Genomic DNA, 23,232 nt, shown 5'->3' with positions numbered 1-23,232 from the left:
TTGAGAATCCTGTTCGACGAAGATTCAGCATTATTGAAAACACCATTGATATTTTTCACAAATATAACTGACCATGCGCGAGAAGTGCAATGGTTCGACATCGTGTAACTGACGACCAATATCTCTCCGTGAAACGATAATAACAATATACGCTGTATGACGAAAAATGTGTCGTTTCTGTTTCAGATAAACACATCGCCTGGGAACCTCTCCTTTGACGAGGGGGCTTCTTCGGGTATAAACCGAATCTCAAAAGTTCTCGCCTGAGAACGAAGCTGGGTAAGATATACCCAGTTGCATAGCGGTGTCAATCGTCCGTCGAGTCTTTTCGACTCGCGGTGTAAACTTTCGCACAGACTTAGTCGGTGGGCTTCCGCGGCCCACCCTCACACTCGTCAAGCTGGCTAGCGCCCTGACGGCCGGTATGAATCCCCACCATCCTGGCCATCCCGGTCACCAAGGTCACCCCGGTCACCCGAGTCATCCAGCAGCCTATCCGCACCACCAGTCGCTCTCGAGCAGCCCCCATCACCCGGGGCCCGGAAACGCGCACCACGGCTACACGCCGGGGGGCGGAGGAGGAGGAGGTGGCGGTGGCGGCGGCGGCGGCGGCGGCGGCGGTCCCACGACGACACCGGACCTTCCCAGCCCCCACTCGCCTTCGCACGGGGCACCGACGGACCCCGGCGTACCTTACACGACGTTAACCGGTAGTCAAGGAATGCCCAGTAACGGGCATCATCACGGTGCCGGAGGTGGAATGATCGGGGAACACCCTCATCATCCCGGACATCCTCACCCTCATCATCCAGGTCATCCCGCGTACGCGCCCGTCAACCATAACAACAACTGCACGCTGAAGGTGAGTCTTCGAGGTGATTTTTGTAACTTGTTGATAATTACGAATCGACGAGAGGACGAGAGCAGGGTACTCTTTGATTGGCTTTGCTTGTTCGTACTACTTCACACGCGTTCGCGGATGAAAGAATTGGCGCGTAGATTTTCATTTACCATTTGCGAGGGTTTCGAAGTCTCGGAAACCTTTCGGTCTGCAACTCGTTTATGTAGGAGCGCGAAGTGGCACCGGCTTAAATCATGAATAGAACGTCTAACGAAGACGTAAATGAACTCCATTGGTCGTAGTTTAATCGTCGGCGTGTATACGTGGTCGGAATATTCTCACGTTGAACTTGTACACAGACGGCGCTGCAGACGGTTAGCTACCAGGGTTCTCCACTCAGGATGATCAAAGTATCACTAATCTTGGGCACACTATCCGTTAGTCGAGACTCTGCAACGAAGTACAGAGCATCATGCGGTAGCAGGGAAAACGTTCCTTGAGAGTAAGCGAGCGAGCGAGCGAACGAGAGGTGAGGAAGTAGAAAGGCAAGAGGGGGGATCGTTCAACAAATGAAGCTAAAATTCTTTCATCGTTTTCTACGTTTGTGCGTCGTCCGTCCCTTATGTACACATGGGCGCATTGCTACACCGTGTATATAGTTATAGAGCGAGAGGCGACCCTTGCTCAGCCCGGCATTGAGCGCTTAACAATATCCCCATTTAACTGGGACCACCATAGAGCGTCTGTAGCGCGTCGTAGCAACCATGGCGGAATAATTGAATAGAGTCTGGGTGGTGGTGACGGTTGTAGTGGCAGTGGTGGTGTTGGTGGTGGTTGGGTCCTTTTCCGTTTCATCCCTACCACGGCACCGGACCAGAGGCCCTTTCCGTGCCCCTTCTGACTGTTGTGCGTACTCTCGGCCCTTTCTAAAGAGCCTAACCTCTCTTCTTACGAAACCCCCACCGCTCCGATTCCCCTTCCCCCCCACTCCTCGGCACCAAAGGCCCCTGGGGGCATTCGGACCCAAAGCACTCGCTTTCCAACCAGTCAGTTGGGGCCTGCCTTTCGAAGAGGCAGGTTGTTCGCAAAAGTGGGGGTCTATCGCATTACCTGTCTATACTCGAAACGGTGGTTTACCAAGTAGCGGTACGCAGAGTTTGTGGTGTTACTTCGGTTCTTTTCAACTGCCTCGTCTTGTTCCACCGCCGATTATAATGCACGCGATGATACGCGGCCGAGGAAGCTGCCGGTGTTGTTTTCTCTTGTGATATATTCTGCAACGCCAAGTGCAAAAGCGTTTCTGGACGGAATAAAACCGAGCGATTTTACTTTTTTTTTTATGCAAAGACTACACGAGTTGAGATAGAGAGTAGCTTTTTTTTTGATCATGCGGTAACGGTGTTCGGTGGACCCGGCCTTTCGCAAGTCCAATTTGAACAACTCTCAACGTCGTCGAGGGTCTTATTGGACCTCAGTGAACGTTGGCTCGCTGTGTAGGAGAGAGAATTTACAGTGCATCGTGTTCGTGAGGGTTCAGTGTTGCTTGTATTTTAGCCGGGACAGGATCCTGGAATACCTGAACATACGTATTCACTATGGAAGTTCACAACCAGTACCATATCAGTGCCATCACTACGAGGATGAATCACATGAAGTGCTTTCCTGGTGATAAAATTGTAAGTGCGTCAGGAAAACGAATGACCCTTACTCCCCCCTCCCTTTTCCTTCCCTTCTCGCCCTTCATCTTGCCTTCGTTCGACAATGTCGTCTACACTTCGGTTTCCTCTCTGCCGGACAGAGTGCGCACGTTATACCGGAGAATCGTGTGCGAAACTATCCGACGGACCTCGAGCCGAGCGGTTCGCGTGGCTCACGCTCACAATCAGTTTTGTCGAGGACCGAGAACCTTCGTGCTTTACCTCGAACTCGCCCCGTTCTCACGGACTGAAACAATTCCACCCAATTATATTCACCGACGAACCGAAAGTAGTTCGAAAGGGTTTTAGAGATCGTTCCTTTTCTTTATTTATTTATTTTTTTTTGTTTTCTTTTCACCCGGCCCGTAAGAGAGACCCTGCAATCTCACTCGAGCGTTTACTTCTTTGCCAACGAACCACCGATATTACAGGGACACATTCGATCCGGTTTCCATCAATTTACTTATCGTCGAATCGGTCGTTTGATGGTGTTTGAAATCGTCGCGAACGTGTTTCGGCCCGTTCGAGACCTCGTCTCCCGGGTCGGCTTGGCCTCCCGACCACATCTAACCCACATGTACCGACAGAAAATCTCTGACTCACTCTTTTGTTTTCTTCTTCTTTCAACCCTTACAGCAAGAAGAAGGTCCCGGAGGACCGACGAGTATACAGCAATGTGCGGGGTGTGGTGGTCGCATAGTGGAACGGTGGCTCCTGCTCGCTCTGGACCGTTACTGGCACAACGGATGCCTAAAATGTACCTGTTGCGGTGCAGCGTTGGCTGAGATCGGCCGCAGCTGTTTCACGAAGGGCAATATGATCCTCTGCAAGAATGACTACACTCGGTGAGTGAGTCCACCACTCATTTTATACGTATTGTAGATATCGTCATTCGACTCATGTAACCGCAAATCGCCTGCGGGGGGGATCAACCTTGAGTAAGATTTTTAATTACTGGACCATGGGTGACGAGATTGACATTCGTTGATCCTGGACCGGGACGGGAGATCGAAACTACGTATTCTTACTCGCGGTCACATTCACCTATAGGATAATTGCCCGGGACTGCTCCAAATTTAGAGTATTCGGGGTCACAAAGACGTTAATTTAATGAGAAACAGACGCTGACTTAGTTAGCCGTGCCCGGAATAGATCGACGCAGAACGTCGGTCTCTTTCTCTCTTTTTATCTCTATCTCTCACTCTCTCTCCCTCTGTTTCTCCCTCTCTTTCTGTTCGTCCGTTCGTCCAACTGTCTGTCTGTCTGTTCAGTCTGTCTCCTAACTAGCGGCCTTTTTAAGACTCCGCTAAGGGCCAATTATCAGTAGCGACCCCGTGTGTTATACGTGTATATATATATATATATATATATATATATATATATATATATATATATATATATACATGTAAACAATATATACATATAAACACATATGTATGTAATATGTATATATACACAAAATACACGCACACGTCTGTAGGACTTTTTACCAAAAATTCTCGTCTAATTAGAGTCGAGTGAGTTTGGTTGCGTGGGGACAACCGCAAAATTTCTACCAATATTCATGCAAGATCCAAACGTGTTTGCGGTCTTACGTTGCTAGAATCAAGTTTAAGAGAGAAACAAGACAAAAAAAAAAAAAACTAACACAAAACAACCGCGAGACATCCATCAAAATCACGATATACGTGATGCGATAATTTGTAATTTCGAAAATTGTGCGCCTAACGCTGTACGTTCGAACAAAATCAAAAATCATTCCTTCGGCTGGACGTACGGTACGGTTATAGGGCCCACCTATTCATCTAGTCAAATGACGCACCCTGGAAACGTCAAGCACAATCATGTTGATTCAACAAAGTACCTAGCAAATTGGTGAAATTTGGTATTCGTCCAGGGCGGCGCGGGTGGGTGAGTGGGCGACCGTGGGGGGTGGGGGGTGGGGGTGTTCCAGGGGTTCCGGGGGTCTGGAAACGGTCTGATTGCACATCTAGGCCAAACCGACGCGTACCCTACCCCGGGATTCCCCGCGGCTGTCGCGGCTCCGCAGGATCTGAGCGATCCAGCGGAAAGCTCGGGGCACTGATTGGCCGCTCCTAGTCGGCGGGTGGGCGGGACTTGGTCCAAACCGTAGGAACGTGGGAGGGGTGGGAGGGGTGATTGGACGCATCCCCGGTGATTGTGGCACCCCTTGATGCCCCCTTTCCCCCTGCCCGCCTACCCACCGGCGTCGTCCTCGTACCGTTCCTCTTTCTCTTCCTCTTGAACCCCTCGTCTCCCCTCGCCTCGGTACGTTACCCCCTACGTGGCTGTAAATCGAGTTTACCCTCTTGCCGTAGCGCAGCCCTTCAATCAAACTGATTGAAACATTTCTTGAATTCAAAAGAAACGACGACAGTCGTTGACTCTGTATTCGTTATGCGGATGTGTGTGCATCTCCATTTCCCACGTGTGTGTACATATATACATGTGTATTATATATATATATATATAATACAGTGCCTTACGCGTTCGTGTAAGTAACCCTGTACGTGCATATGGAGAAGCATATCCCTCGACTTGTAGGTACGTTCTGCTGCTGCTGCTGTTGCTACCGCTGGTGATGATGGTGTATTGGGGTTTTACGCTCACGCAGACGCACACGCGTTCACTCATCGTCGTATTATATCGACGCCGAGATCTCCTAATACACTCAACCACCGCCTATCCTGCAGTGTGTAAGAGATAGAGGGGGATGGGGTTGTCGGGCGTCGCGGCGCCATTAGCGCGTCGTGGTCAAATATTGATACGGCGCACACCCCGCACCCCTCGAATCATCGGGGGCTTGGGAATCGTTGAAATCGGTGGAACGCGAGCTGCTCCTCCAATGCCCTTAACTCGGGATCTATTCAAATCTCTGCAGAAATAATCTTGACGAATATCAATGAATGCTTTATGTATGGATACGGATTTAACATTCTTCTAATGTATTATAATCATTTGATGTTTCCGTTCTCTTTACATGTATCATTACATATAACATTATACATATACTTGGTTGTCTGCCTATGCGCGTTTGTGTTTGTCATTTTCATTGTTGTGTCGGTGCAAGTGTAAACCACACGCGTAACGTTTCTTTTTCTCTTTCTTTTTCGTAATGGGTACTTTTAGTCGCAGGACACAAATTTTACCCGGCTATACGGCGCCCATGTGTATTTAATACGTCGCTGTTTGTATTTTTCTTAATGTTACTGTAAACGAGGTGGCGCGGAGAAACTACAGTTATCAGCATCAATTATGCACATATTTGTTATTTGAAACCGACCACGCAAGGCAATATAATACAGGATAAGTATTTTATGAAGACGCGTCAATGTTTTATTATGAATACCATGCATCGCATAAATTTTATAAAAGCTTGTTTCACTGCTGTATTACAGTGAAAAATTCCTGCAGTTCAGAAGAATCCATTCTACGTTATCACAAATTCGTTGTATTCTCGGAGTATCATAAGATTTCTTATCTTATACAAACGAAGATTTGGATTACTTCGTATAATATTTTTTATACGTCGTTTAGCCGATATTTAGATTAGTAGGACATGGAGTTATTAATACGCGCTGTGACAAATTTTCTTATTCATTCCGAATTTAACCTCATCGTTTTTATTCCCGTGCCTTCCATTTTTTTTTTTTTTATTTGTCGTGTTTAACGTCGAACTTGTTTTTGGAACGTGTTTTCCATTTAATATGAAATTATTATTAATTATTCAAAGTTATCGTACATCGTTGACATGAAAGAGGTTGCTTTTGCAAGCGTGTATCGACATCAAAGTTATATCGTTTTCACGCGTATCCCGGTATATTGGCGTATTCTGTAGTTGATCGTGTAAAACCGGAGGGTAACAAACGTTCCCGATTGGGGTTGTTTGGCGAGGAATATCTATTGGTAGTCTTCCCTCCTCTTGCTTGACTGACCGACCTGACAAGACGTCAAAGAATCGCGAGGCCGCTAAGCGAATACAAAAATCGCGAATCGGAGGGCCGAGAGAGCGGGAGAAAATAAAAGAAAAAAAATATAAAAAACGAATGAAAATAAAACGAAACGAAGTTGGCAAATCGTATTATATGCACCTAGAAAAAGAAGGGAGTCGCTTCTATCTCTTTTTTACAATTATTTAGATAAATCGAAAAACCTAAGAGAAATCGAATATGCAGGATATTTTACCGGCGGCTAATGCTTTTCTCGGTTAATTCGACGAAGACTGATAACTTTCGTGTGCCTACTTCGTACTCACATACACACGCATATCTCGATAATACCTTCTTCTTATTCCGGCGTTACCGTTTTTTTTTTTTTTATTATTTTTTCCCCCCGAGGACATGCGTCAAGGGTTTTGGAGAGTAGTGGGTGGCAGTGTACGAACGATAAGGACTTCGTTATGGGTGCCTTTGAAGTTGGTCGCGTGTTGCCTCTCCCGGAGTAGACCGATATCTCTTAATATCTTGCGAGGAGAAGTTAATTACAACCCCTCCCCCGCACCCCTTCTAATCGCCTACCAGCCCCCCACGAATCTCGCGCAAGCGTAATTGTCGTTGCTGTGCTTTGCCCGAAATCCACTTCGTTTCGTGGTTTAGGTTGAGAGGATCGTCAAGTCTTTTATACACGTCCGTCATCGTTGTTGAACAAAAAATTAAAAACGACGATGAAAAACTTTGAAAATAATTGATAATAAAAAGCAAACATTGCTTTCCTTTCAACCCCTTTATCTGTTTTCGATTTAACCTTTGCGTGATCGGATCGATGCTGACCAAATATCGTCGGGTGAATATAAGGGGGGAGTAGAGGTGCGGGAATCTCGCTGCGCGAATTCGTTTGATAAACGGACGCATATAGATACCTGTACGTGTGTGCACATACATGAAAACATGTATCTATATGTATATATATAAAACCTGCAGAGATTAAATTCGAGCGTTTAAATGTAGTCGGATTAATTCACGGGTCAGTTTGTCCCGTCCTCGTCCTGCTTCGGTGGTCAAACCATCCCTGAAAAGCACGGGTCTTAATTTATATCCGAATCGAATCCAACACGGTCAATCCATTGCCGGCTGCATCCCTCGCGGTCAAACGAATTAATTCCTCTCCATTTAACGATGCTTCTGATGGTGGTGGTGGTGCTGCTGCTGCTGCTGCTGTTGAAATATTTGACTAACTTTACGTTTCGACAACCGCGGTGAATATAGATTGGTAGATATGTGTGTAGTAAATTAGTGTGGAATAAAAGAAGTTTCGATTAAAATGAGTCGTCCTGTAAAAACAGCGCCTGTGAGAATAATTGGCCGAATGAGGAAAAACGCAGGTTAATCGAATTCTTAATTTTTTTCCCTTTTTCACTTTGCTGTATTCAATTTTTTTAATGTGGTTTTTTTGGTTTTGTTTTTCTTTTTTTCTTTTTCCTTCTTGTTTGACAAACTTGCGCTCGATTATTTTCTCCGGCTCTTATGTACACTCTGTTCCTTTTCTCAGTCTTTTCTAGTTTCTTTATTTTTCTTCGAAACACACCGCGCACCCTGTATGCAACGGCTGCATATGTTTTCGCTACATAAATACTCGTCTACGCTTTCGATAAAAACTTGTCGCCGCTCGTGCCGCTTGCAATTCTGGCAGTATTTTTCAATTAGCTAAAAACAAAGGGCGACTGCTACTGAGGCGCGACGAAATAACTGAATGTATGGTATACACGCATTAAATATCATTCATATCTGTACAAAATGCACAAAGAAACAGAGGCAGGGAATAATTGCCAGCCACGTGTCAAAGCTTTATATCATGTGCCGCTACTGTTTTCTCCTTTTTTTTTTTATTTTAGTTTTTTTTTCTGATCCAACTTCTTTGCTTTTGTTTCTCCACCTTCCTTTATGGTTTTTATTTATTTATTTTTTTACGATATTGTATCGTGCGCATATACGTATCGCTTCCTGGTAGCTCATTATAACCGTACGTAAAACACATTTTACACGCTTGCTACTTCTTATAATATGTACACGTTATATCCGGGAAATGATTTCGTTGTCAAATAAGTTGTACGTATAAAATAATTCGCCGCTCTCTGCAGTTGTGTGAGTAACGTCTTCCGGTCACCCGGGTTGTTATTGATACCTCGAATTCCCTAATCACTTCACCATGTGGTTACGCTGGCTGGAGCTTTGTGTGTATTACGTATAGTGTAGTGTACGTATACCGTACGTGCACGCAGTCGAATTCACGCCATGTTCACGTCCACGGGTTGCAAGTTCATCGCCGCGAAGCGCGTAAGCTCTCGACAAGCATGCCGAGGAGAAAAGTTATTTCGAGTTCAGTCCGGAGATCAAAAGAAGGCACAAATCACTCGGAAGGCTTAGATTTGTCAGACTAACGTTTTATTTGGTCGCGGATTAAGTTCTTGGCTCACTCGGTGTTGCAACGAGTCCAAAAATTCTACGTAGGTAGGTTACAAACCGTAAAACACTTGCGTAATTTGGGCCGGTTAATTTTGAAAAAAATACAAGCCTCAAAATCTCTGTTAATGCGGCAAGGGATTGAAAGGGATAAATATTCATCACCGGAGGTTATATTTTAAAATTGAAACGTACGACATTTTTTTTTGTCTACGTGACTCTTAGTCCTGGTAAAAGTTGAATGTTACAAAACTTGATTGTAATTTTCTACTTACGTAATAATAATTAATGGTCAACGCTCTTGGCGTCAAATTTCCGCGAAAGGTTCGTTATAACCCAATAGCTATACTTAGAAGTTAGAGGATACCTACTTATATCTACATTCGTAGAATATAAACGGGATGAAATAATTTTGTTTAATCTCTCGAGGTGACGGTAGATTTACTTAAAAGCTTCAAAGTTTTGCGTCCCGATGAGAAATGGGCATATACATCCCATCCATACGTAATTACACGTGCGCAGTGTCTATGCATGTGTGCGCGTGTGAACGTCCGCAGTGCCCGCGGAGTCGTCGTCGTCGGTTGGATATTAGAAGGCGTTTATACATCTCCCCGAGCGATGACAGGTTCTTTGAGGGTAATTATAGCCTTTGATAAACAAACCTTTAATAACTATACTACTCCATTGGGTCTATTTTAATTCGACTGTGACCGAGCGTCGGGCTTCGCCTTCAGAGATTGACGTTAGTTTTTTACACATGCCTTCGTTTCTTTTTCTCTCTCTCTCTCTCTTTTTCTCGTTCACTCTCGTTCCATCTCGTTCTCTCTCTGTCAGACGAGTAGGGTGTTACAGACGATACGTATCACGTGCAGGAAGAAGAAACGCGTGCTTTATATACGACGCTAATGTTCGAAATCCACACGGTGTGCGAAGTTTGCTGCGTACTCGTATAATTGAGCGAGGGAAAATTATAAGCCTTGGTTTTAGCGAGCATTGCTCGAGTTGTATCTGTCGGGATGGTTGGTGTATCCTTTACCGTTCGTCAAAGGCACCCTTAACGGGGTTTGAGATACGTGGACTTGGATAATTCAAGGTATGTACGACAACGTCGAAATCGACCAGGGCACCCACGTTAATCAGTTTTGCCGATAACGCAATGCCCCCCCTCGTCGAAACTCATATTTTCTCAGACTCTTCATTCCTTTCGTCTCCTTTTCGTCAATCGGAGCATCCCCTCATTCTTGTGATTTCACCGTGAAAATCACGGGTCTTCATCAATACTTAAATGAATATTATGGCTTCGTGTTCTAAAATCAATAATATTCAGGGTGCCGTTCTCTTCGAAATCTGGTGAATCGGAAAGGAAAGACACGTATGCAGTGCAACGGTAAACGAAACTCTGATATGTATAGGTATACAACAGATATACCGATAGTAAAAAACATCGATTAGCCGGTGCGATGCCGCTATTTTTCCCAGCAAGTGAAGGAAAATACGGGTGGAAATTTGAGTCGAGCTTTGATCCTCAGAATCGAGCGTTCTTTTTTTTTTACATTTATTTATGTCACTTCATTTTTTTTTTTTTTCACCCCCTTGAATCTCTTTCATCTCACCCTTCTATTTTCCTTTTTTCGCGTTGAATGTTTTGTTTTATTCTGTTCTTTCTGTATTGTTACTATTTTCATTTTTTTTTTTTCATACCCGATCATGGCGAAAAAACTCCACGGGGCTTTACAACGTTTTTCAAAGGGATGACCACCCAGCGGCGTACGGTTCGCGTTAATGCTCGTGAACGCTGGGGGGGGGGGGATATCTGCAGTTATACGACGTGTACTAGATCACAGAATTTTGTACATTTACTTTATGGTCGAGCTAAATATAATGTTTATATATTTTCGAAATTTTGGTTGACATATAGGTAGTGCCAGAGATCTTGAAAAATTTATCAATCGTGTTCGGTACAATCGTAAAATGTTTTACTAGTGAATCTTTACAAATATATAGAAATTTATTTATCATTATACTCTGTTACGCTGGGAGTACGATATTTTCTAATTTTTTTTTTTTTTCTTCCAAACATTGTCACAGTTTAATCTACTTCCGTTTGTTTACTTCGTCAACGAATCGATATCGCGGTAATTTTACTATTATCTTAATTCTAGGTTTTCAAACATAAGTACGTGCATTTGTATCAGCTGACATTGAATATATGCTTGTGCATACGTTAATATAATGAGTAATGGTAACGATAATATAATAACATAAGGTTATACTACAGCATGTGCAGCATGCAAAACGTGGACAGCATAGCAAATAGCCTTGAATTCGCATTCACGGGGAGGTGACGCCGCGGCGGCGACGTCGGGACGCCGTGGGTGAATTGAAGGGGGGCGGAAGAGGGGTGGTGGTGGAGTCGAGGCAACCTAATAATCGCGATCAGCCGTCGCTTATGTGTGCGTAATATATCAAATTACGTTTGCATGCCTGGAATGATAAACGTGGTGCCAGAATCTTCGTTCGCTTTTAGGTCCCTCGACGTCAGTCGCGTCGACTCCCACTTCGAATAAAAACTTAGTCGCGAACATCGCATGCCGGAAGAAACGATGGATTTTCCTTGGTGGAAAAATTTGTGTATTCTCTATGTACGCAAGTACTCGCCGCAAGTATTTACGCACATGCCGGTGAATTGAGAGATTCTAGATACAGTTGCAAAAGAAAGGTGTATCTTATTGCATCAGGCCTTACACACTTCTTGAAAAGAAATATGCTTCTGTTTTTTCTTACAAAAAAGAAAGTATTTTATTATTTTTTGACGTCATATTTTCTCTTTAATTTGACCGGAACGTTGTGTTTTAAAACTATATACAGCGGTTCGGGCATAATGGATTGATATTGTGGAATTGATGTGCCCACACTGTATCAACTTGTATCTTGACGATCTTGATAAAAGGATATCGAGAAACAAAGGTGTCGATTAGCTGTCTCAGGATTGAGGCGAGAACAAAAATAAACGAAAAATTGAAAATGACGGAGAACGAAAATTGAGAACACTTCCTCGAACGGTCTTCTCCCGATCACGCGTTGCATCGAGGCATAAGATTCTCTGCCGTTCTCTCTTCGTGCCCTGGTTAATTACAAGAGCTTGCGCCAACGTTGCAGGTCCAGTAGATATATATACATCACATGCAACAACTATCGTGGCTCAGCGCTCTCCTTCTCACTTTCTTACCCGGGAGTTATCCTTCGTATGTGTGTGTGTGTGTGTATATGCGCGCGCTTTGAAACCTCTTCTCTTTTTTAGTTTTATTTATTTTTTCTTTCTTACCTTAGTCCTCTCAACTCGCCCTCCGCACCTCGGAGTCTTCGTTAGTTTCGTGTGCGGACAAGGCAATATTTATCGATGGCATGTAATTGGACAAACAATCCGTTACTTCACCGATTCTCCCCCTCGCCGCTACTTTTATTGCTAGCCGTGCGGAGCTGCCGCTTCTTTGCAATCGGACGGTGAACCGTACGCAGTATTCGAAATCCCGGCTTTCCGTTCCTGCATCCACGCACCTCCGTGTCCTTTGCGTTTCTCTCTTTCCTCCGCTTCTTTTCTCGTTCCCCCTCGCTGCCTTATATCGCTCTCCGTTTTGACAACTTGCCGCAGCCGCTGCTATCCGGCGTCTCTGACGTTTTTGTTGCTCGTAAAATGGCATACAGAACTGGTTTTAACGACGGCTGATTGCCCCGTACTTTGTACCGGCTGTCTCTATTATTCACTTATTTTATTGTCGTATAATCACAATCGTATAATCGATTCAAGATTTCGGCCGACGTCAGATCGGGCCTAGACACAGCTTTAATGAATCTATCTAATCCGCCATTCATGAATTCACTAGCATACAATTTTCTACCCATATGGAATACATCCGTCTATGGAACGTTGTCGATAATTAATTTGTTTCGATTTTGAATTTTTCCGTTACACACGCGTGAATAAAGCACTTTCAACGCCGATACGTAATCCGTAATAATAATATATTCAAGCAGACTACATGTCATTGAGTCAAATTTTTATAGAAAAAACATAGAAGTACGACAAAATGCAAACGTTTACAAAAACTATTTGCCACGGTGTATAACCTGTAACGTTGTATCTCCGCACTTACGAATCTACACGTACAAGGTATGCGCGAGCGCAAACGAATTGACACGATCGCGCACCCTTGCATACAATACACAAATTTACGCAAGAAGATCGTAATTGAATAAAGCAATTATAATTTATTGGAAATATTGTATACATGAGCCAATTTCCCACGTCATGCCACCCTGTCTCCCTGCTTTCCGCCCCTCCCCCCCTCCCCCCCCCCCCCTTCTACTCTCTTGTCCCCCTTGTTATATCTACAGGTACACAGATGCGTCTCGCTTCATCCCTGGTAATTGCTTATTAAATTCCTAGGGGTTGGGGGGGGGGGGGGGGGGGGGGGTTGGTAGCGGTCGGGGTGGCGGAGACGAAGGAAGGGGATGAAAGCTGCCGCCCCTACCCGTACAAAGGTTATACCTATAGAGAGAGAGAGCGAGAGGGAGAGTCTGGGTCGGTGGCAAGGAAGGCGTCGCGAGGCAAAAGTGGGGTTAACCGGGGTGAGGTAGGGACGTGGCGTTAGCGAGGGAAAAGGTTCGGTGGGGGGGTCGATGTCGGGCAGAATTGTTTTCCTGTTACCATGAAAATATGCCCGGGGATCTTGCCCGGGTAATTGGATTATTAATTAGATTGTTAATGAGACAGATTTTGCGTGAAAGAGGTTCGCGAGAGGAACAAAGGACTTTGTAAGCTTTGCAAAGTCTTGACAAACTTTGTTTTGCCCTCGACTTCGGTATCGGGTTTAACTATACACGGTTACGTGCTCGTGATATTAATTTTTTATTTTTATTTTTTCATTCTCGTTCAAGTCAGCTTTTTGTTCGGTTTTCTCTCTTTCTCTCTCTCGCTCCCACCCTCTCTTCCTTATTTTTGCTTTATTTATTTCTTGTTTGTTTATTTATTTATTTATTTATTTTTGTTTCGTATGTTTCAATCAATCAATCAATCAATCTCTGTGTTTCTCTTTCTCTCCCTCACACCTTCTATGTATTCACCTAGTTTTTATACTCTCGTACACATTTAATTTTCATTATTTTATTCATCTTTGGATGATGCTTAGCTTGCTCGCTCACAATCTGCATCGATTAACGTGATGTTACGCGGATTTGATCATGCAAAACACGGTGTTTAAGCATATTACCTACTTTAAATGTGATTGTATTATGTTTGTCTATTTTTTACTTCGTCGCAATTAATTTTCTGTCTTCGAATTCTCAACTTTTACCTAACTGTCGAGAAAATTGCATTTCATCTTTAACTCTCACCTTTTCTCACTCACTCTTTCTGCGAAGAACGAAGCGTTTACTCGACTTTCTTATCGCAGCTGGTAACTCGGTTTATACACATATAACGTAGCAAGTAAGTTTGGCTAAAAAGCTACTGATTCGCTTCGCAGTGAATGTAGACGTATATAGTATCGTATATACACAATGTATAGTTGAATAATACTTACATGTAAACAGCGATGATTCCTCTTGATTTCTATGGACTTTCACCCGAAAAGTTTTATCTAAATTCCAATCTAGCGGCGTGAATTCGGTTCACATGATTGGTGCTCGGACGGAAAACCGTGATTCGATCCTGCTGCCGCACCATGCATGCGATACCTTTGCTTATACGTCCGCAACACCCTTCGTATACGTACGTGCAGTGTACACATATGTGACTGGCGGGCGTCACGCGAGGACGAGTTATATGGTTTGGAATTGAGCGCGAAAACGTGTTAATTACTATTTGCCAGATTAATTACCGGTTACATAAATTTACCCGCAGCTGGACCGTGCTCTTTCTATGTCTATACTACTGGCATGCGCTTACAACGCGTACGAAGAGAAAGAGAAAAGGAGAGAGAGAGGCTAGTGATTGGTCCACGTGACTTCCCGGCGGTGGGTCTCCGCCTCTGGAAGCAAAATAACTTCAATGTTGGGGTCTTTTTAACATGCAGATTGCCTTTAAAGACTCTCTGATTCCCCGAATACTGATTGGACGATTATTTAATACCGCACATCATAGAGTTGACCTGGGAACGTGTTTTACTCCCTCTCTCTCTCTCCCTCCCTCCCTCCCTCCCTTCCTTGGCCCGTGGTCGCACCGATTGGGAGTTTCTCTCTGCAGGAGGTGAAAATAAGAGAGGTACCCTGAAAAGTACGAGAAAATTAGTAGGAAATATTTCCCCCCGAGGCGAGGCACGGTGCACCGTGGCCCGGTGGTAAGTACCTGCCTTGTAGGTATATATATGTAATATATGTATATATATACCTAACTACTCTCCTTCCTTCGTGTCGCGTTATGTTCTTATAATACGGGACTCAATCCCATTTAATAGCACGAAATTACACCGAAATTTCATTTTAATTCATATCTTACCGTTGGGGAATGTATTCAAATTAGCTGACGGTAAAATAATGACTTTTCGTAAAGGGATGTATCGCATTAATAATTTCACTCGATTATTACGGAGATCGGACGGCGTGGTTTTATTTTTTCCTTTTTTTCACGTTCCTTCTCTCTTTCCCTTCTCTCCCTCCTCTCTCTCTCTCTCTCTTTTTGTGTCTCCTCTGCTTCTTGTGATTGCTTACATAAAATCAAATCAATTTTCCACCCCTTCTTCCCATTTTTCATATCAGCGTAACGTGGAAGCTGAATAAAAATTTGGCGAGCCTATTGAAGTTGAATGTATTATTATACTTGCAGATGACATTGTCCGGTAATTGTAATGTACTGATACCGTATGGGTAAATATATTTTGCAGCTATCATATTTTTTTTTTTCTGCAGTTTGATATTGTAAGGAAGAATCGACATCGCTAGAAATACGCTACGCGATGAACTGAGAAAAAAAAAGAATGACGGGAAAGAATACCGTGAAGAATTATTCGTAAGCAAAAAGAAAAAGGAAAAAAAAAAAAAAAAGTAAAAAAATTCAACTCAACACCCTCGCGGTCTCTCGAGACATTGCTGAATGGGAGGAAGCAATTCCTAAGCTAAACTGAAACATTCAAAATTCTCGTTTAAACTGGGAAGCGCGCGGGGGGGTTGAAGTCGCACACGACGGAGGTGGAGGGGTGGTTATAATTTTAATGACGGCGTATCCGCGCGCAGACTATTAAGAATACGCGTCGCTAGAAAGTTTTAACGAGACGCGGCAGCTCAGTTCTGTACCTACCATCACCACCGTGTCGTCAAGCCTGCAGTAGGGATGCTGAGGAAGGAGGACGAAGTAGTGACGAAAGGGCAGGGGCGGGGGGGGGCATATCGTTGCTTATGGCTGCACAGAGGTGACGGGCAGGCGGTTTTCGTTCGGCATAGCTTGCTTGGTACAGAGCGAAGAGGGTGCGCGGCTTTGGTGTCGGAGGGATGGGGAGGAGAGAAAGAGAGGTGAGGAGGAGGAGGATGAGGGGGAGGGGGAGGGAGAGGATTATTATGTATTTTATAATGATCTCAGAAAAAAAATCGCAATTTTCACGGTGCTCCGTCGTTTCCCGCGCTCCCCGCCGGTATAACACGTATAATGTGTATGTATATATATACGTATATATATGTGTATATACTGCATAGGTATCGTATACCTAGGACTTTTGTTTTATTTTTGTGTACGTATGCGTATTGTACGTGCGTATACCTACTACACCCTGCGGTATTGTATGGATGTGTCGTCTCTACACGCATGTATCATCCTGAAAAATTTGATTTTTCGGGCGAAAAGTTTTTTTTTTTTCAAAGTTTTTACAAAGGTTGCAGTTATTTGAGTGCCTGTTTTATTTTATTTTTGTTTTGTATTTTTTTTAAATTACAGCGATGTTCTACGGCTTTTACTACAGTTTAATGTCGTCGTTGTTTATTTTATTTCTTTCTTATTTTTTATGAATCTAGAGATGAAATCCGTGGTGTACTTACAATCGTAATTTTTGTAATTCAGCGTCTTCCTCGCAGGTTATTTACTTGAATCTAATGTCATACAAAGTCGAGGGAAAAAAGAAATTCGGTATGTTCGAGTCATAATTTACTTTTTCAATTATTCTAATAATTTATCCTGTGGGTTGTTATTTCTCGTTTTAGTATATATTTACATATTCATCTGTACGAAGACAAAAAGGACTCATTTTTCTATTGCTCATGTTACGGGTTTTTAGGAAGTCAACTTTGAGGTAAAAATGACTGAACGCGTTTGGGTTGAGACTCGAATTTGAAAGATCTTGTGTAATACCGTTTAACATCGAATTTCTACCCGTCATTTAACGCCGTGTAAAGGCATTGCGGAGGTGACAGCTCGTCGGGATAAAACGATGCTGCGTTTACGTACCTAGGTACGTGAAAATAGGCGAGCGTACAGACGTCGTGTGTAAAGTCGGGGGGGGGGGGGTACGGAGGAGAGCGTCATTTAGCGTGAACGTTGGGGGGAAGGTGAGGGGCGATGATGGGGGAGGCGGTGCGGAAAACTGAGGAAGATATGCGGGCTTGAAATGGGGAAGGAATGAAAAAAACGACGTGGGAGGGGGGGGGGGGGGGGAGGAACGGGGGAAAAAAACACACTTGGAGAGAGTGGAAAATGCGTCTGATTGTACGCTATTACCGAGGGAACAGGTCGTTACGTGGATGGTTACTTTTAATGGGGTTGCTGGTCGCACGCACACGGAGACGCCACGTGGGGAGAGAAAAAGAGAAATAGCGATAGAGAAGGGATAGAGGAGAGGAGAGGAGAGGAGAAGAGAAGAGCAGGTCGAGGGATGAAAGTGCAAAAAAGAACTGTGGACAAATTTACGAATATTCATTTCTTGTACGTCTTGCAGCATGTCATGCATACGTAGGTTTAATGTATCATAATGATAACTTTGATTATTACAAGCACAAAAAAAGTATAATAACAAGTTATTCGACAATATCGACGAAAGCTTTCCCCGTTCGATGACCGTCGTTATTTATATTGGATAAATTCTTGTGTACATTTGTTTCTTCATTTCTTGTACATATTTTATTCATTTATTTTTTTCTCTCATCACAGAAAGTTAAAACAATCATTTCGCGACCGCGACTAGAGAGTCGGTTTTTCAAAAACTTGACACAAACACTTTGACGATTATATTTCTTATCGTCTTGGAGCGCAGGTTAAACGCTCCTTTCTTTTTCCGTTCAATACCGCATTATATTCACTTGATCAACATTTGAATGGAAGTTGAATTCAGAGCTGCTCGTGGTGAAGGAGACGGTTCGCAACCTCCTTGCAGCAGAACGACAGCGTGCAGCACGCGCCTGAACATGTGTTTGTACGTATGCTCGGAGGGAAGTGTAGTAACAACCTTCGGCCCTTAGCCAACCCCCGAGCAACGAGGCTAACGACCTTCCTTTATCTTCCACCCCCCCCGCTGCAAGATAATAGTATGCGTGCGTGTGTTTGCGTGCATGTGTGTGTCTGACTGTACCCAGACTGAAATGGCGGTCGCCGCCTGAAACTCTTATACCACAATTCCAGAATATCATCGCATTACGATCCTCATACAGCTGTCCCAGATTCCATGCACGAGTGCATTCGGACATTTCTCTTCGAATCGTGAATCGACGGAGTCTAAATTTTTCACAAATTTCATTAACCTTCTTCGATTCTTGCAGCATGAACAAGAAAAATCGATGAGTAACTCGCTGCTGATACCAGCAGAGAATCTGCGACATTTTTTTTCCATCTATTTATTTTGTTTTTTATTCGAATCCTAACGACACCTAATGAGAGAAAATCGAGGATGGAAATTTTCATTTCTGTTTCATCATGATTATCGGAAGAGGAAACTGAAAGACAAAACATGACGATAGAGATATAATGCCAATCCTCGTAGCCGTACATGCCTGTAATGTATGCTGGATAGAGAAAGAGGGGAGGATAGAATACCCTTATCACGGCTGAGGCACGCGTCTCCTCATTAGCGGGAAGCTGGGGTGAGTCGTCGACGGTTGAGTGTGACGAAGATAGCGCACGCCGCGCGTCCTGCGGGGTTCGAAAGGGTGGTGAGGGAAGGGAGTGCGTCCGACAGATAGGGGTGAAAAATGCCGGTGTGTGAAAACGGCGGTTTCACAGCGGTAAGAGCGAGAGGGGCGACACGGAGGGCGGGATGGGTTCGAAAATTGGAATGTAAATTCAGAAATATATCGTGCAGTATACATATATATACGTGTCTACATGCGTTTACCTTTTCACGTATACCTAGGCATACGTATGCACGTGTGAAATAAGTTACACACAGAAATTCTGATACATGTAATACAGAATTTGGTCCGGTTTCGTTCGGTGTATCTACACAGGTATGCCTATACACACGCATACACAAATACATTGTGTGTGTGTGTGTGTATATATATATATATATATATATATAAAATAAATTCATATATATATATATATAACACACGTACCTACCAATTCCGTGAAAATTTTGAATTTATTTTCACGATTCGCGGCACATATAACACAGCCCAACGACCGCCTCGTATAACGTTTTCGTTAAATTTCGCAGGCCAATTCCCGACTGTACCTACAAAGGTTGCATTTCTGCAGCTGTGCAAAATCCGCGCAAACCAAGGAGATTTTCTAAACTGTGAAAAATCCCCCCCTTTATTTCTCTGGAAACGATTATTGGCAGCACTTGCGCGAGCCTGGAACCGCGTATATACGTATAATAATGTAAGGTATAATTCTGAAAAGAAAATCTGTCCGTCTTTATGGACTTAATAATTTTTACACGGTAAAACCACGCGGATGTGTATTGGTGTATGTTGTGTAATGGTTAGGTATTCGTACATGCAACGTGGTTGGTTTTTATCAGCGTACTTGATATACATGTATAGATACGTATGGGTGTATACGTGAATGTATAGGTGTAGTTTAGCGTATGTATGTAGGTATGCAAAATTTGTACGAACGCCATAACGCTTTTCCTTCATCCTCGTCGCGTCGTATCCGTTACCGGCGTCCATATACCTAGCGACTAAACTTTTAAATGGTTCAGCAGTAACAATAACAAGTTTTATACTTTATCGTTATATACCCGGAACATCTAACTATTGCCATGCACTCTGCAGGGTGCGTCACTCGGAAGAGATCTTTTTCTATATTATTATTCGACAACGTTGAAAGTGTAGCTAAATTGCCGATGAGAAGAAGAAGAAGAGGGGAAAAAAAATCGTCGCAATTGTAGAAGGCAAAAAAATTGTCTGTACTTTTGGCGCGAGTTTTTATATCACGGATTCGATGATCCATGCTACATTAAGATTAAGATAAGACGTGTTACGATTCTTTTGAAAATTATTGCTCAAACTTAACCACACTAATTAGCTACTTACATTTCTTACGATTTGTGGCAGAGATTGCAAAATTGTACAATCAACTTGTACACTTACTCTGCGTAAGTGACTAGAAGTTAATTGTCCGATTTTAAAGCTTCGTTTTAATCTACATACGTCAGCGTTCACGTTTTCTACGTATTAACAAAATTATGCGCCCCCTGAACTTTTTACATCATACGCGGTTAAACGCAAGGAAGTCTGTGTTCACTCGGTGGTGTAAAATCGCACGAATAGAACGTCTGAAGCTCACTTTCTCACTTTTATTCATACGATAATAAGTACCGGTGTGCGTGCATACAGATGTGCGTAAAATATAATACGAACGCGTAAAATTGCGAATTTGCGACCCAGAGTTTTGCGTAATCCGTGTATATACTTAAATATCGTTGAATTTGCGCGATACATGCAGCGACAATGCAAATCGCGTGTATGTGTACGTGAATGTATTCATACAGACCTACACGGAATTCTGCAAAACTACGATTCTCTGGATTTTCCCTTCGTATTTCCCTATTATTTAGGTAGGTCATACTTTTCAGACTGCAATGCAAGCTCGACGGCAAATCTTGAATACTCGTAACGAATTCACGCTTTAAATATCGTGCGCAGGGTTTGAAAAGTTTTGCAGCATGTATACGTAATAAGAGAATCACGGTGTACCGAAAATGGATGGTAAGACGATCGGTTCGCGAAAAAATGTGTTACTGTAAATTGACCACTTACACGATACCTAATGTAACAGGCGTTGATTCGTCTTTGCGTGCGACTCGCGCCTCGGCTCAGTCCCGGAGTTTTAGCCATTTCTTTTCGGCAAAGGAAAGGGTCTTTATTGGGCATACACACGCGACGTAAACGGATCGCCACTGCAACGCGGCGTGGAGAAATATAAATGATGGAATAAATTTTGACGAAAGGGAAACGGGAAAAGTCGAGGGAAGAAAAGTAATTAAGCAGGAAAATATTGAAAAGAAGTCGTATCGTTGTATAAGTGCGAGGGTATGATATTATAATGCCGTAATGTATAATACGAGCGTATTGAAAGAGGCGGGGCTTCGCGGTCTTTGTGTGGCTCGGCAAGCTGTAATAATTACAAGAAAATAATTAATAAGTAATTATTTAAAACAGCTGTTGCGCGAAGTATCAACTACCTGGCCATCTGTTGCGGCCACTTAGACATGGGGCGCATTTCTGCTCCTTTTCTTTCCATGGGGTTGCAGGAGCAAGCGTGTGTGTAATGTGTTATGTATGTATATATGTATGTTTACATGAATACGCATCGCATGCATGGACCGCGGGCGAGCGTTTATCAATGCTTAAGCGTACGTATCCGCGTGTGTGTAAACGTCTATAGTTACGGATTTGGTTCTTTTTTGTTTACTTCTTTCTTTTTCTCTTTCTTCAACTAACCGACTGGAAGGAGGCGTTCGTTAATTACAAGTGTATCAAATTTGATTGATTAACCGTGGCGGGTAATTAATCGCATCGTATTATGACTTTCCATTAAACGATGCCCGTGAACGAGACACCTCGGTCTCGGTCCCTCTCATTGTCAGCCTCGACTCTTGAGATTAGACCGCCTAGCGCCTCGATAATAGCTCACGAACTTTATTTATCCTCTCCTATGGGTATATGCGAGTATTGTTATATATACACATTGAATTCCTATCAAGAAATTGTAAAGACTTCAACTGCAGAAAGTTCTACCTTACCGCTAATCTTCCAGATTAATACTTTGAAAACTGTAATCAATCAATTACTGAACGAAAGTACAGTGAACAGACCTTTTTTTATTACCTCGACCTCGACCTCGTTCAAAGAATATATATATATATATATATATATATATATATATATATATATATTGAAAACACCTGATTTTTCTCACAATAGTGAAAAACTGTGTAATTTCACAAGATTCAGCTGCGATTATGAAGGCAGCTACTTTGATCGGCGCGAGTTATCGTTAATTTAATTATTGCATTGTATGTTTTTAAAATCAGCATTCGATAATGATGCGTGTACAGAAAGTGATTAGATTATAAAAAGAAGACTCTGGATAACCGAACAGTTCTAATTGTTACGATGTATTCGATGGGATTGTATTCATTGCTGTTAATTTGTCAATGGCTGTTGAGAAAATTTCATTGTTTCTATTCGCCAGATACGATAAATCTGGTACTAGCTCTCCATGCTTATCATTATTGAGAAAATTCGAATCGTCTGAAAAGTCAACCGATACGTGCCAAACATATACAGCTGAAATTTTTCCACTATCTCGTACGGTTGTGCGAAGTACATCTGCCCTAAACGTATTGAACATACAGTGAATAGACGATGTAAAAAATATAGCTTACCGAGAAAAAATAACGTCATTTGTTCCTTGATTTAACAAAATTGAAACGAAGTTTATAAAGAGAAAAATAATAAAGTCGTCAGCCGGGCGTTTCAGAAATATATAGGTATGTAAGATATTGTGTACGGATACTCGTTTCTATTGAGATTACGAACTACAGACATCTTACATATATATATTTATATATACCCACCAGCTCTTAAATGCTTTAATTTACCTGTCAAGCTCGTACCATTGCCTGCCACTCACTTTGCAATAACATTTCACAATATGTTACAGTATATGCGTGTAATATATTTACACTCATACCTCGGCGCTGTACGCATGTTATATGGGTATACATAACTAAACACATGGGTTATCTATAGGTGTAATATCACATAGCTACGAATATATACGTCGTAGGTATACGGTATACGTGTCCATACATGCACGTATAATGTATACACATGTATAGTACTA

The 23,232-nt window shown here is 42.9% G+C and overlaps 1 protein-coding gene and 1 long non-coding RNA gene across 2 annotated transcripts in view; both read left to right on the top strand.

Moving 5' to 3' along the window:
- LOC124292797 overlaps positions 1–579 on the top strand; it is a 160,238-nt gene extending 159,659 nt beyond the window's left edge. The window contains exon 6 of the long non-coding RNA XR_006902720.1: positions 187–579. This is a non-coding gene — a long non-coding RNA (uncharacterized LOC124292797). The remainder of the gene's footprint in view (positions 1–186) is intronic.
- A 34-nt stretch (positions 580–613) lies between these two features.
- The window catches only part of LOC107222217 (LIM domain transcription factor LMO4.1), a 34,424-nt gene continuing 11,805 nt past the window's right edge, over positions 614–23,232 (top strand). The window contains exons 1-2 of the mRNA XM_015661487.2: positions 614–862; positions 3,175–3,383. Of these exons, the coding sequence (XP_015516973.2) occupies positions 722–862; positions 3,175–3,383 (350 nt within the window). The 5' untranslated portion in view covers positions 614–721. The remainder of the gene's footprint in view (positions 863–3,174; positions 3,384–23,232) is intronic.

The sequence above is a fragment of the Neodiprion lecontei genome, chromosome 2 (genome assembly GCF_021901455.1).
Source record: "Neodiprion lecontei isolate iyNeoLeco1 chromosome 2, iyNeoLeco1.1, whole genome shotgun sequence".
Lineage (NCBI taxonomy): Eukaryota > Metazoa > Arthropoda > Insecta > Hymenoptera > Diprionidae > Neodiprion > Neodiprion lecontei.
Note: the sequence above shows the minus strand (reverse complement) of the source record. Positions and strands in the feature narration are given on the sequence as shown.